The sequence below is a fragment of the Neofelis nebulosa genome, chromosome 4 (assembly GCF_028018385.1).
Source record: "Neofelis nebulosa isolate mNeoNeb1 chromosome 4, mNeoNeb1.pri, whole genome shotgun sequence".
Taxonomy (NCBI): domain Eukaryota; kingdom Metazoa; phylum Chordata; class Mammalia; order Carnivora; family Felidae; genus Neofelis; species Neofelis nebulosa.
The window spans coordinates 155,459,704-155,471,110 of NC_080785.1; the positions used below are offsets into that span (position 1 = coordinate 155,459,704).

Below are 11,407 nucleotides of genomic sequence, written 5' to 3' on the forward strand. Positions count from 1 at the left end.
CCCTGCCTCCACCTCTGTCTGCACCACAGAAGGGGTCGTTGTGGGGCTGGGCAGTCACTGAGCAGGGTCCCAGCACCCTCCTCAGGAGCCGTGAGATTATTAACGACAGCCTCTGTAATACATTCAGCACTTAGAAGGGCCAAGCTCCAAGTCCAGAGAGTTGTGCATATTTTCGTAATTTGACAAGCACCTCCATATTTCCGTCGTCTCTCATCTTCATGTTTTGGTCCCTCAGGCACTGGGGGGCGGGGGGGGAGTTTGGGGATCAATGGCATTTTCTGTTTTTCAGTAATATGTAAAAAACAGCATGCCTTTCTCTCATGATGTCTTAGATGGGAGGAAGTTCAATCCGAATCATTGCAGATAGTAGCTCGGGTCACACTCATTGGGGTCCTGTGCCATACAAGTGCCATCACCATGTCATGTAACAGCCCAGCTTTGCATCTGGCTCTGCCCTTGTACTGACACTATCCTTCCTTTCAAAGGGCACTCCTTGCAACTCAGGAATTGTGGAGTAGGCAGCACGGGAGCAGAGTCATGGTCAGTGGGAAATTTCCTACCTTCGCGACAGCCAAAAACTTGAGAAAGCAAAAGTCATAAACATGATGCCTTTGTTTCCAACTAGAAAATCCACTGAGTGCAGGGTAGGGGTGCATTTTTATAACTTTGACAAGCTGCACATGGGGACCTACAGCCAGGGGACCCAGTCCCAGCTTCTTGGATAACAACCTCTGCCTCCCTGCTGCTTATCAGTGAGGGGCTCACAGCCCTTTACCATCTTCACCCCTTTGCTGCCCTCAGCGAAGGACGCACAGCCCAAGGAAAGCCCTGGGATCCAAAGCAGGGAAACAGTGGGGACCGGTTGTGAATGCCTGTGAGCGTCACACGGGCCCTGAGCACAGATGAAGGTGTATGCAAGTGTAGGGGTGCCAGACCACACCAGGAAAGGGGGCTATTGTGATCATTTGGAGTCCCTGAGACAATTTGAGGCCACCCGATGGTGACTGGTCTTGGGATTTGTTCGTTGGGAATGATTCTTGGGGTGCTTAGGGTGGGGGTCTATGATCACCATGCCTGAGGGAGGTGCTAGGGGTGCTTCTGGCGCACTGTAATCGACTTCAAGAGTCTGATGCAGCTTTCAAGGTGACTCCAGGTGCCCCAGACCAGAGGTCTCCAGCCCCTTCAGCATTGGGAGACCCGATCCCGCTGGAATAGGCCCTCTCCACCAGGGGGCTCCAAGGCTCCGTGGAGCCTGGATGGGTTCAGGGGTCCAAGGCCCCTGGGCAGGGAAGTCACTGAGTCGTGGGGTGTGGAAGATGCAGGGGCAGGAGCCCGGGACCAGAGAGTGTGCTGGAGCTTTGGCGCCGTGCAAAGATCAGGCGAGGAGAACCCTGGCCGGGATGGAATCCTGGGGTGCCCAGCCCTGGCGCCACACATCTCCCGCATCTCGGGCAGGGGGCGCAGGGGACGCGGTACACACTTCAGGGCCTCGGGGGCGTGGCCGACCGGCTGAGGTGTAGTCGCGGGCGGAGCCTCTGATGAGCAGGGGCGTGTTCGCTCGCGGGCGTAGCCTCCGCTGGGCGGGGCTACGCAGAACCCGGGCGGGCGGCGGCGGCCGCGGCAGGAAATCGGGGCTGAGCCCCGCCAGCGCGAGATCCCATCCCAGACCCGGTCCCCGCCGAGCGATCCTCTGGTCTTGTCATGGACGCAGCAGAGCCGGGTAGGCGGTCCGGGGTATGGGATCCGAGAGAGACCTCCCCCAACTGTACCCCACCTCCTAAACTGAGGCGCTTCGCCTGTCCTTTTCCGTCCAGAGACCCGGGAAAGGAGTCAGGAATGGGAAGGACACGGGAATCCACTATTGTGGGGACCCCCAAGCCTAGAGGGGCCCAGAACACCATTCCCTGACCCCCTCCCCCTTTGGAGTCTTCACCCCGGATGCCTGGGGGAGGGAGTCCAGGAAGGGGAAGTGGCCGCTTCTGCTTCTGATATTTGTGATGGGGGGCAGGGGGAGGGCGACGCAGCAGGATCCCTACTGAGGAGGGGCCATTGCTGATCTGGGCCCCTTAGAAGGGGGACTGTGGCAGAAATGTGGCAAGGTCCGACTTGTATTTCCGGCTCCCTTTGTGTCTCTGCTGTGCACGTTGAGTGTCACACGGTCTTTATGTTCCTCTGGTTTCAGTCTGCCTGTATGTGTTTGTGCCACAGGCTCTGTGCCGGCCTCTCCCACGTGTATTTCCATCTGTCTGGCCTGAGGTCCATGTGGTTCCATTGTCAAGCTGGCTCTCTCCCCAGGGACAGTGCTGCTGCATCTGGGGCATCTGTTTTGCCGCTTTGCTTCTGGGCCCATGTGTGTGTGGGTGTCTGTTCCTCTGAGCAGCTGCCCCTGTGTTGGGTTGTGCCTGATCCATCTGCCTGCCCTGAGCTGGCTTCACCCCAGGCCACACTGCCTCCATCCTGACTCTGACACCCACCCCCATTCCCCCCCTCCCCAAGGATCAGAACACTCTCTTTCTGTCTCCTCCCCTTCCTCCCCCCACCCCTTCAAAACAACTGGCTAAGGGCCTACCCTAGGTGTAAGTGCTGTGAGTGGAGGGAGGCCTCCATTGGCCCATGTGTGACACTCCCCTCCCCCAGGGCTACCCCCAGCTCCAGAGAGCAGGAAGAGGTACAGTGACATCTTCCGGAGCCTGGACAACCTCGAGATCTCACTGGGGAACGTGTGAGTCTGAGCCTGGGCCACCCCCAAATCCCTAATCGTTTAGGTGCCTCACTAGGAACCTACAACATCTGGATCCACTTACCTAATGACCTGAGAAGTCTTAAATGGGTCCCTCCAAAACACCTGAAAAATCCCCAGATCCAACCCCCCAGATCTGCTGGAAATCCACAAAATGGTCCTAGGACCCCTCCCCATGTATTCTTCTTGTAACCCGTTTGAGATCCTTAGAATCCCACCCTATGGACCCCAGATTTACCTGGGACCTTTCAAACTCTCTCAAGTCTCATGACAAAAAGTCACCTAATTTCCCCCAAAACCACTCAGACCTCCCACGTACAAGAGATGTCACAGAGGTAATGTCCAGGACCATCATTCAAACTGTCCTGGGGGCCCCCAGCACCCCTAGGCAGGACAGACTGGGTGGAGGGTGGCATCTTGACACCCTTACCTCCCAGGACCCTTGAGATGCTGCCTGGAGACCCCGTGCTTTCAGGAGACCCAGAGTCTGACAAGACCCCCACAGCCACTGAGGTGAAGGGCGGGACCAATGAGGCAGGGAGGAGGGGGCCTCCAGGAGGAGGGGCTCTAGGGGGTTGAGGCCCCTGCCCTGCTTGCTCCTGAATGCTGTCTCCCTACCTCTCAGACCAGTGAAACCAGCCTTTGGAGTGGCCTCTCCCTGGAGGGTCCGGCACCCCTTACAGGTAGGGGGCTTTGAGGCCAGGGGAGTGGGGGCAGAAAGGACTCCTTCCCTCAGCAAGTCGTCACCGACTGCCTGTTCCACGTGCCAGGGAAACAACAGTACGCGACAGAGCTGAGCCCCTGCCCTCGGGGATCCCTCAGTCTGGGTGGAGAGTCAGCATAAAATTGCAACCTGGACAAGATCATAAAAGGGTGTTTGGGGAAAGCCACAGGGTATAGAATAGTGGTCACTGGTCTGGCCTTGGGGCTCAGGGAAAGCTTCCACAGCAGCCTCGGGGGTCAGAGGTCAGAGGTCCACTCTCCTGCCCCAGGGGAAGAATTGGACCTGCGGCTCATTCGGACCAAGGGGGGTGTGGATGCAGCTCTGGAGTATGCCAAGACCTGGAGCCGCTATGCCAAGGAGCTGCTGGCCTGGACCGAGAAGAGAGCCAGCCTAGGTGAGGGTCCCTTCTACCCTGCCCCAGACCCCAGGCAGTGCCCACACCCTGCCCAACTCAGACCCCGGCTGTCTCCCCCTACAGAGCTAGAGTTTACCAAAAGCATCATGAAGATCGCCGAGGCTGGCAAGGTGGCGATCCACCAGCAGGTAGCTGTGACCAGATCCCCCCGCCCCGATCCCCTAGATCCTCGGCGTCCCCCAACACCTACTCTCCCACCCCAGAGCCATATGCCACTGCAGTACATCTATACCCTGTTTCTGGAACATGACCTCAGCCTGGGAGCCCTGGCCATGGAAACAGTGGCCCAGCAGAAAAGAAATTTCTCCCAGGTGAGGGGGCCCTGCCGCACGCCTTATTCCATTCCCACCTCCCCAGGAGGAAGGCAAGGTTACCATCCAGGCTGTTTTGTTGATGAGGAAGCTCAGGCCCAGGGATGCTGAGGAACTTGCCCAAGGTCACCCAGCAGAGATTCAAACCAGGCTTCCTGTACAATTGCAAAACTGTGCTTTTGCTCGTTTGCAGGGCTTGGGGGGAAAAGTGCCGAGTGTTCACAGGCAGAGAGCTTTGGCATCTCTGGGGCCAGGCTTTAGCAAGGATGAGGTGGGGACACGGCAGGGAGAGGGGGTGGGGAGCGCGCAGACCCAGAAAAGGGTCCAGAGGATGAAAGGCACGCGGTAGCGGGAAGCAGAAAGACTGGGTGGCCCTGAGGCAGCACCCCCATCTGTCCCCCTTGCCAGCCCCTGGCAGCCAAACGAACTGAGATCGAGAAGTGGCGGAAGGAGTTTAAGGAGCAGTGGCTGAAAGAGCAGAAGCGGATGGTGAGGCCTGGCAGGGTGGGTACCAGCGTGCGGCTGGCTGGTGGATGAGAGGAAGCGGTGCTGATCTATCCCCTTCTGTCCCTGTCCCCGCCCCCCACGACCCCAGAATGAGGCGGTGCAGGCACTGCGGAGGGCCCAGCAACAGTACCTGCAGCGCAGCGAGGACCTGTGGGTTCGCTCCCAGGCGTCCCCTGAGGACCCGGCACCCCAGGCCTCGCCAGGACCCAGCAAACAGCAGGAGCGGCGGCGGCGATCACGAGAGGAGGCTCAGGCCAAGGTGGGGACCTGGCCCCGTGCCCCCCCCCCCCAGCACTTCAGTGCGCCCCACCCCACACTCCATCCCACCGGTGCCCCGGCCTCGGTTTCCCCAGGCCCAGGAGGCCTTGGCGCTGTACCAGGCCTGTGTCCGTGAGGCCAACGCACGGCAGCAGGACCTGGAGGCCGCCAAGCAGCGGATCGTGTCGCATGTGCGCAAGCTGGTGCTGCAGGGGGATGAAGTGCTGAGGCGGGTGAGGCCTTTTCCCACTGCCGCCCCCCAGCTGAGGGCCCCCTGCCCCTAACCCTTCTCCAGGGCGCCAGAACTCCTCCCTAGACAGCCAGTTTCCACCCTCAGTCCCTGAGGGCATCTCGGCCTCTCGAGTCCTGCCCACCCCCCACCCCCGCCCTTACCCCACTCCATCCAGGCCAGGCTCTGATCACACCCTCCTCCCTAAGCTGCCCCCAAACCCTGACCATGCTGGTGTCTCTAAAGTTCAGGCTCTGCTCCTCTCTCACTGTAGTCTGCTCCCCACAGGTGACCCTGGGACTGTTAGGGCTTCGAGGGGCGCAAGCAGAGCATGGTCCCCGTGCCTTCTCTGCCCTGGCTGAGTGCTGTGAGCCCTTTGAGCCTGGCCAGCGCTACCAGGAGTACGTGAGGGTGCTGCGGCCCGAGGCCCCACCACCCCCGCCGCCTGCCTTCTCCTTCCAAGAGTTCGTGCCCACTGCACACAGGTGGGCCCCTTGGGAGCAGGGTCAGGAATGAGATCCAGAGACACAGTTTCAGGCTGTTGGAGCCACCAGGCTGAGTACTCAGGGTCAGGAAACTCAATGAGGTTTTGAGTTCTTGGATTAATACCGAGGCTCTTATTTTGGGGGAGGGGTCCCAGTTCTGGGAGAGTCCGAACTTCAGGGTCACTGTACTGGGTGCTCACTGGTGTCAAGGCTTGCAGACCCAAGTGCTTGGATTTGGGTCCTAAATGCAATGCCTAGGTGATGTCATCCCAGGGCAGTTTCCTGGTTATCAGAGCCCTCACCCTTCTCCTTTCAGCTCCCCTCTGGACACAAGAAAGAAGCTCTCTGGCCCCCTACCCCCACGGCTGGATGAGAGTGCGGCTGAGGCAGGCCCTTGGGATGATGTAGGCACAGGCTGCCAGGGTGAGTGCAGTGAGGGGTGGGCAGGAGTGGTGCTGGGGCAGGGGTCCATCCTAATTGACCTGTTCCCTTCTAGGGACTCCAGGCCCCACTCCAAGCAGCGACGTGGACAGCGTGGGTGGTAGCAGTGAGTCTCGGTCCCTGGACTCTCCCACTTCCAGCCCAGGTGGGGCCAGGACCTGACCGTAACCCATTCCCTACGTCTAACCGCCCTCCAGACCCTGGCCAGGCTCTGACCCTCAGTCTCTAACCTATCACTTGACCTCTGACCTACCTGCACTCCTGACCTATTTCCTATATCCTCTGATTCATTCTCTTGAGCTAATTTCTGAACCGCCCCCCAGATCGCTGACCCATTTCTGCAACTCCTAACCTCTGCCTTGAACTCCCTCCTGATCTCTAACCGTTACCCCAAGGGCATCTGTGGGTGGTTCTGGAAAGCCTAAAAACCAGGCATATCTCCTTAGCCCTGGCGCTTCCTAATGACCCCTGTGACCCCCGACCTCTGTGACCCTATGACTCCAGGCCCTGGCACAAGGCGGTTGGTGAAGGTGTCATCCACAGGCACCGAGTCCTCAGATGACTTTGAGGAGCGAGACCCTGGTGAGGCTGGAAGCAGGTGGGGCATGGCAGGGGGTGGACCAGGCACCCCTGACCCTGTATCCCCACAGACCTGGGAGATGGGCTGGAGAACGGCTCAGGAAGCCCCTTCAGGAAGTGGACACTATCTGGCGCAGCCCAGACCCACCGACTGCGGCGGCTACGGGGCCCAGCCAAGTGCCGCGAGTGTGAAGCCTTCATGGTCAGCGGGATTGAGTGTGAGGAGGTGCGGCCTGGGCCCATGAGCCAGTGACCTGTTATGACCCCAGTGACCTCCCTGACCCCGGGCACCTGACCTGAAATCCCTATGACCTTTCTGCCCTTGGGACTTGCCCTGATCTAAAGATGTCCTATGAGCCCCCTGCCCCCTGAGGATCCCTACGACCTTCTCTTCCCCTGCTGACCTCTGATGACCTCCTTGACCCTATAACCTTCCCTTCAGTGCTTTCTGACCTGCCACAAGCGGTGCCTGGAGACTCTACTGATCCTCTGTGGACATAAGCGACTCCCCGCCCGGACTGCCCTCTTTGGGGTCGACTTCCTGCAGCTGCCCAGGGACTTCCCGGAGGAGGTGCCCTTTGTGATCACCAGGTGCACGGCCGAGATAGAACAGCGTGCCCTGGGTGTGCAGGTGCCGCCTTGACTCTTGACCATCCCCAATAGTGACCTGGTCCTCTTGATGGCTGTATCATAAGCCAGATGTCCATTTCCTGCCTCGCCCTGCAGGGCATTTATCGGATCAGCGGGTCCCGGGTCCGCGTGGAGCGGCTATGCCAGGCTCTCGAGAATGGCCGAGGGTTGGTGGACATGTCAGGGAACTCCCCTCACGATGTCTCGAGTGTCCTCAAGCGATTCCTCCAGGAGGTGGGTACTCAGTGGCTCAGGGGTAAGGGCCGGGCGGGCTCAGGCTGAGGACCCTCTGCAGCCCACCCACACCCATGTCCCTCCCACCATTCCGCCCTCAGCTCACTGACCCCGTGGTCCCCTTCCACCTCTACGACGCCTTCATCTCTCTGGCTAAGACCCTGCATGCAGACCCTGGGCACGACCCTGGGACCCCCAGCCCCAGCCCTGAGGTTATCTGCTCGCTGAAGACCCTCTTGGTGCAGCTGCCTGACTCTAACTACAGCACCCTGCGGCACCTGGTGGCCCATCTGTTCAGGTGTGCACTGTCCCTGACCTTGAAATGTGATTTCTGACCTAAGGCACGGATCTGTGACCCCGTCACTGGACATATGACTACTCATCTCTGGGACTGACCCCTGCCACTGACTTCTGACCTTTGCATGTGTTTTCTGAGCTCTGAATCTTAATAGATGACTCCAGACTTTGGGTGCTGACCCCTGATCTCCATTGCCAGGCATGTAGCTGCTGGTCTCAATGACCGGGACCACTTACCCAGGACTTGGGCAAGTGGCCGCTAGCCTGGCCTACAGCTCCTCCCTGATGACCAGTGACCACGCATGCCATGCCCTGACCCTTTTCCTCATACTGTCCCCAGGGTGGCTGCACAGTTTGAGGAAAACAAGATGTCTGCCAACAACCTGGGCATTGTGTTTGGGCCAACGCTGCTGCGGCCACCAGACGGTCCAGGGGCAGCTGGTGCTGGCCCTGTCACCTGCCTACTAGACTCTGGGCACCAGGCTCAGCTCATTGAGTTCCTCATTGTTAACTACGAGCAAATCTTTGGGATGGACGACCTCCCCGTGGCCACTGAGCCTCCACCCCAAGACCCCAGTCCAGCTCCTGGGGCTCTCACAATCAACCCCCAGCCACCACCCTCATACCCTGCCTCAGATCCCCTGCCCTCAGTCCTAACCTTGGACCCCAACCCAGACCCTGATCCCCACAGTACCTTGGAGAAGCATCCTGAAGCTACGCCTCCTGAGGTAGGAACCCACTGGGCCCACAGACGGGTAGGCCTTCTCTGCATTTAAGCGTCTCACTCTCCTGTCTCCCTTCCTTCCTTTGCCTTTAAAATTTTCTCTTTCATCCCCTTTCTCCCTTCCTTATTTACCTTGTGCTCATTCTGGGAGGAAAAAAGAGGAATGGAACGGGGGGGGGGGGTTGGTAATAAGGGAGGAACAATAAGGTATAGCTCTGCAGTTACTAACAAGGGTGATCATTTACTCCTTCAACGGAACATTTATTGAACACCTAGTGTGTACCGAGCATTGTTGTAGCAGGCATTACACATACATCAGTGAGTAAATTATTGAGAGACCCCATCCTTTTGGTGACTGCACTCTAGTGGGGAAGAGACCAACGATAAAAAAAAAATAGGATAGATACAAGGTCAGTTTATAGGACATTATGAGGTGACAAGTACTATGGAGAAAAGAAAGGGTAGCATAAGGTAAGGGACACTGGGAGCACCAAGGAGAGGTGGAGGGCAGCTTGTAGCTGTAAGTAGGATTCTGTGGGCTGGTCCCATGGAGAAGGTGGATTCAAGCAAGGACTGGAACAATGTGGGAACAATCTGGGGAACGGTGTTCCAAAGAGAGCAGCCGGTGCAAAGGCCCCAAGGTAAGAACATTCCTGGTGTGTTTAGGGCACAGCCCCAAGCTGTAATGAATTACTGAGGAGAAGGTGCCAGAAAGTGAAGCCAAAGAGGGGTCTTAATGCCTTTAATGCCCTTAATGCCACGCAGACCGTGCACCTACTATGCATGGGCACTGCATAAACGTCCTATCATCCTCACCACGGCTGTGAGAGGTAGACACTGTTAGTGAAAACCATTTACAGATGAGACTCCTACAGGGGCCTTCCCTGTCCCTCAGGTCCTGATACACATATCATTCCTTAGAACATGGACCTCCCCCTGACAAGCAGCCCGGAACTGGCGAAAGAGCAGTCAGTGGGTTCTGGGTCTCTGAGAAATGGAATGGTTCAGAAAGTGCTTGGGACATGTGGAAAGAACTCCAGCAGCTATTAGCATTTAACTAGAGGATGAACGGAAGGATACACAGATCAACTAAAAAGCAGGTGCAGGGTTGCAGAGAAGGAGGGAGACAGGTAGTTCCCCTGGTCCTAATGTGGACATGGCTGAGTCACTCTCTGGGCTGGCCCTCTGCTGAGCAAGGGCATTCCTGCCTTCATGGAGCCCACAGCCGAAATTGATAACATTGCTCTGCACGAAGGGGACAAGCAGTACACTGCTAAGGGCATCGTCTCCCCAGATACCCAAACTGCCAAAGATCTTTTGCATGTGGAACAAACCCTCAGGTTTCCCAAGAGTCTCAAAGAACTGGAATTTTATTGTTGGGGTTTTGGTCTTTGGTTTGTTCCTGTAGATTCCAGTTCCACAGAGTGACGACAGAGAAGTGGCTGATGACACCAAAGAGGAAGGAGAGGAAGGTGAGTAAGTAGGGGGCAGCCCAGGAGTTATAGGGATATCCTTGCTTGGGGTGGCTTAGCTGAGAGATGACTCCCGGGAGATACCCTGAGGACTTAGGGATGCTCAGCACTGACCACCCCAACCCACAGTGTCCAGCCAAGGTCCAGAGGACTCACTCCTGGGAACACAATCCCGTGGTCACTTCAGCCGCCAGCCAGTGAAATATCCCCGGGGCGGCGTTCGGCCAGTCACCCACCAGCTGTCCAGCTTGGCCCTGGTGGCTTCCAAATTGTGCGAGGAGACCCTTGTGACATCAGTGCCCCGAGGGAGCTTGCGGAGGAGGGGACCTGGCCCTACTGCCTCCTCCCCTGAGGGCAGCCCTCTGCGCCGCACCCCGCTGCCCAAGCATTTTGAGATCACCCAAGAGACAGCCCGGCTACTCTCCAAGCTACACAGTGAGGCTGTGCCCAAGGCCACCTGCTGCCCAGACCCCCAACCTGAGGAAGTCGAGGACCATCTCTGACCATCCCAGCATTCTGACCAAGGGGGAAAGGACTCAGAAGGTGTTCAGTGTTGGGGTGTCTGGAGAGTTCCTATAAGGAAAGACTACATGGCCTCAGGTACTAAAACCCTTTTGGAGGCAATATATCAGGATCCCTCAACTGGACACCGGTCACTGCGAAGCATCAGGGCCACTCAGGTTCAGAATGGTTAGTCAGGGTCAATGCTCAGGGTCAATATAGGTCATGGGATTCTTGACATCCACTCTAGTCTCTGACCCCTAGGACAGGGGTGCCTTTTGCTACTTTGGTTGTGGCCACTCCCCTACCTCTGCCTGTCTTCTTAGCTGACCTCAGGTGACCAGCACTTGGGAGTGGGCAGCCCAAACTCAACATCCAGGTGGTACCTGGGGTGTGATGGCCTCAGAATAAACTGTGTCCTTTATACCCTTGAATGTCTTTCTTTGCCAGGGGAGGGTGATGGGAGAGATGGGTGAGGGTAGCATCCCTTGGCCCCATTTACCCACCAGAGACACCAAGGCCCCCTTGCATCCCCAAACATGCTTGAGCACCTACAGGCAGTACGGGCTGAACCCGGGCACCAGGCTGAGTCACACCGGCCCGGCCCTCCCGGAGCTCCACGTCCCCGATCCGGTCCTGCATAATCAAACAAATATAACAAAGTGCAGATAACTGGGACAATGGGGCTGTGTGCTCTGGGCTGTGGGAGCCCAGGGCCGCCACAAGCCGGGGCCGGGCAGCGGGCAGCGCTGCCGGGGGTGGAGGGCGTGGGGGCGGGATTTTCGAGAAACTTGAGTGCTCCCGGAGGGTCACCTGGGGCCGGGGAGGTCCGAGGGGCACCGGAGGCCGCTGCGCGCGGT

At 58.0% G+C, this 11,407-nt stretch overlaps 1 protein-coding gene across 8 annotated transcripts; it reads left to right on the top strand.

The window, feature by feature from the left end:
* The first annotated feature begins 1,561 nt into the window (after positions 1 to 1,561).
* Positions 1,562 to 10,973, top strand: GMIP (GEM interacting protein). Of its 8 annotated transcripts, XM_058727291.1 has the most exons (22): positions 1,562 to 1,720; positions 2,638 to 2,722; positions 3,178 to 3,253; positions 3,366 to 3,423; positions 3,733 to 3,858; positions 3,943 to 4,007; positions 4,083 to 4,190; positions 4,599 to 4,679; positions 4,786 to 4,956; positions 5,051 to 5,188; positions 5,473 to 5,669; positions 5,986 to 6,092; positions 6,166 to 6,255; positions 6,615 to 6,692; positions 6,761 to 6,915; positions 7,132 to 7,320; positions 7,416 to 7,553; positions 7,655 to 7,851; positions 8,191 to 8,578; positions 9,496 to 9,546; positions 9,983 to 10,046; positions 10,176 to 10,973. In XM_058727291.1, the coding sequence occupies exons 1-22, from the start codon at positions 1,702 to 1,704 to the stop codon at positions 10,547 to 10,549; spliced, it is 2,955 nt and encodes a 984-aa protein (XP_058583274.1). In that variant the 5' UTR covers positions 1,562 to 1,701; the 3' UTR covers positions 10,550 to 10,973. The 8 variants fall into 8 exon arrangements, with proteins under 8 accessions (XP_058583274.1, XP_058583275.1, XP_058583279.1 ...); XM_058727292.1 differs by lacking the exon at positions 9,496 to 9,546; XM_058727296.1 differs by lacking the exon at positions 7,655 to 7,851 and having other exon boundaries at positions 7,132 to 7,280.
* The last annotated feature ends 434 nt before the right edge of the window (positions 10,974 to 11,407 follow it).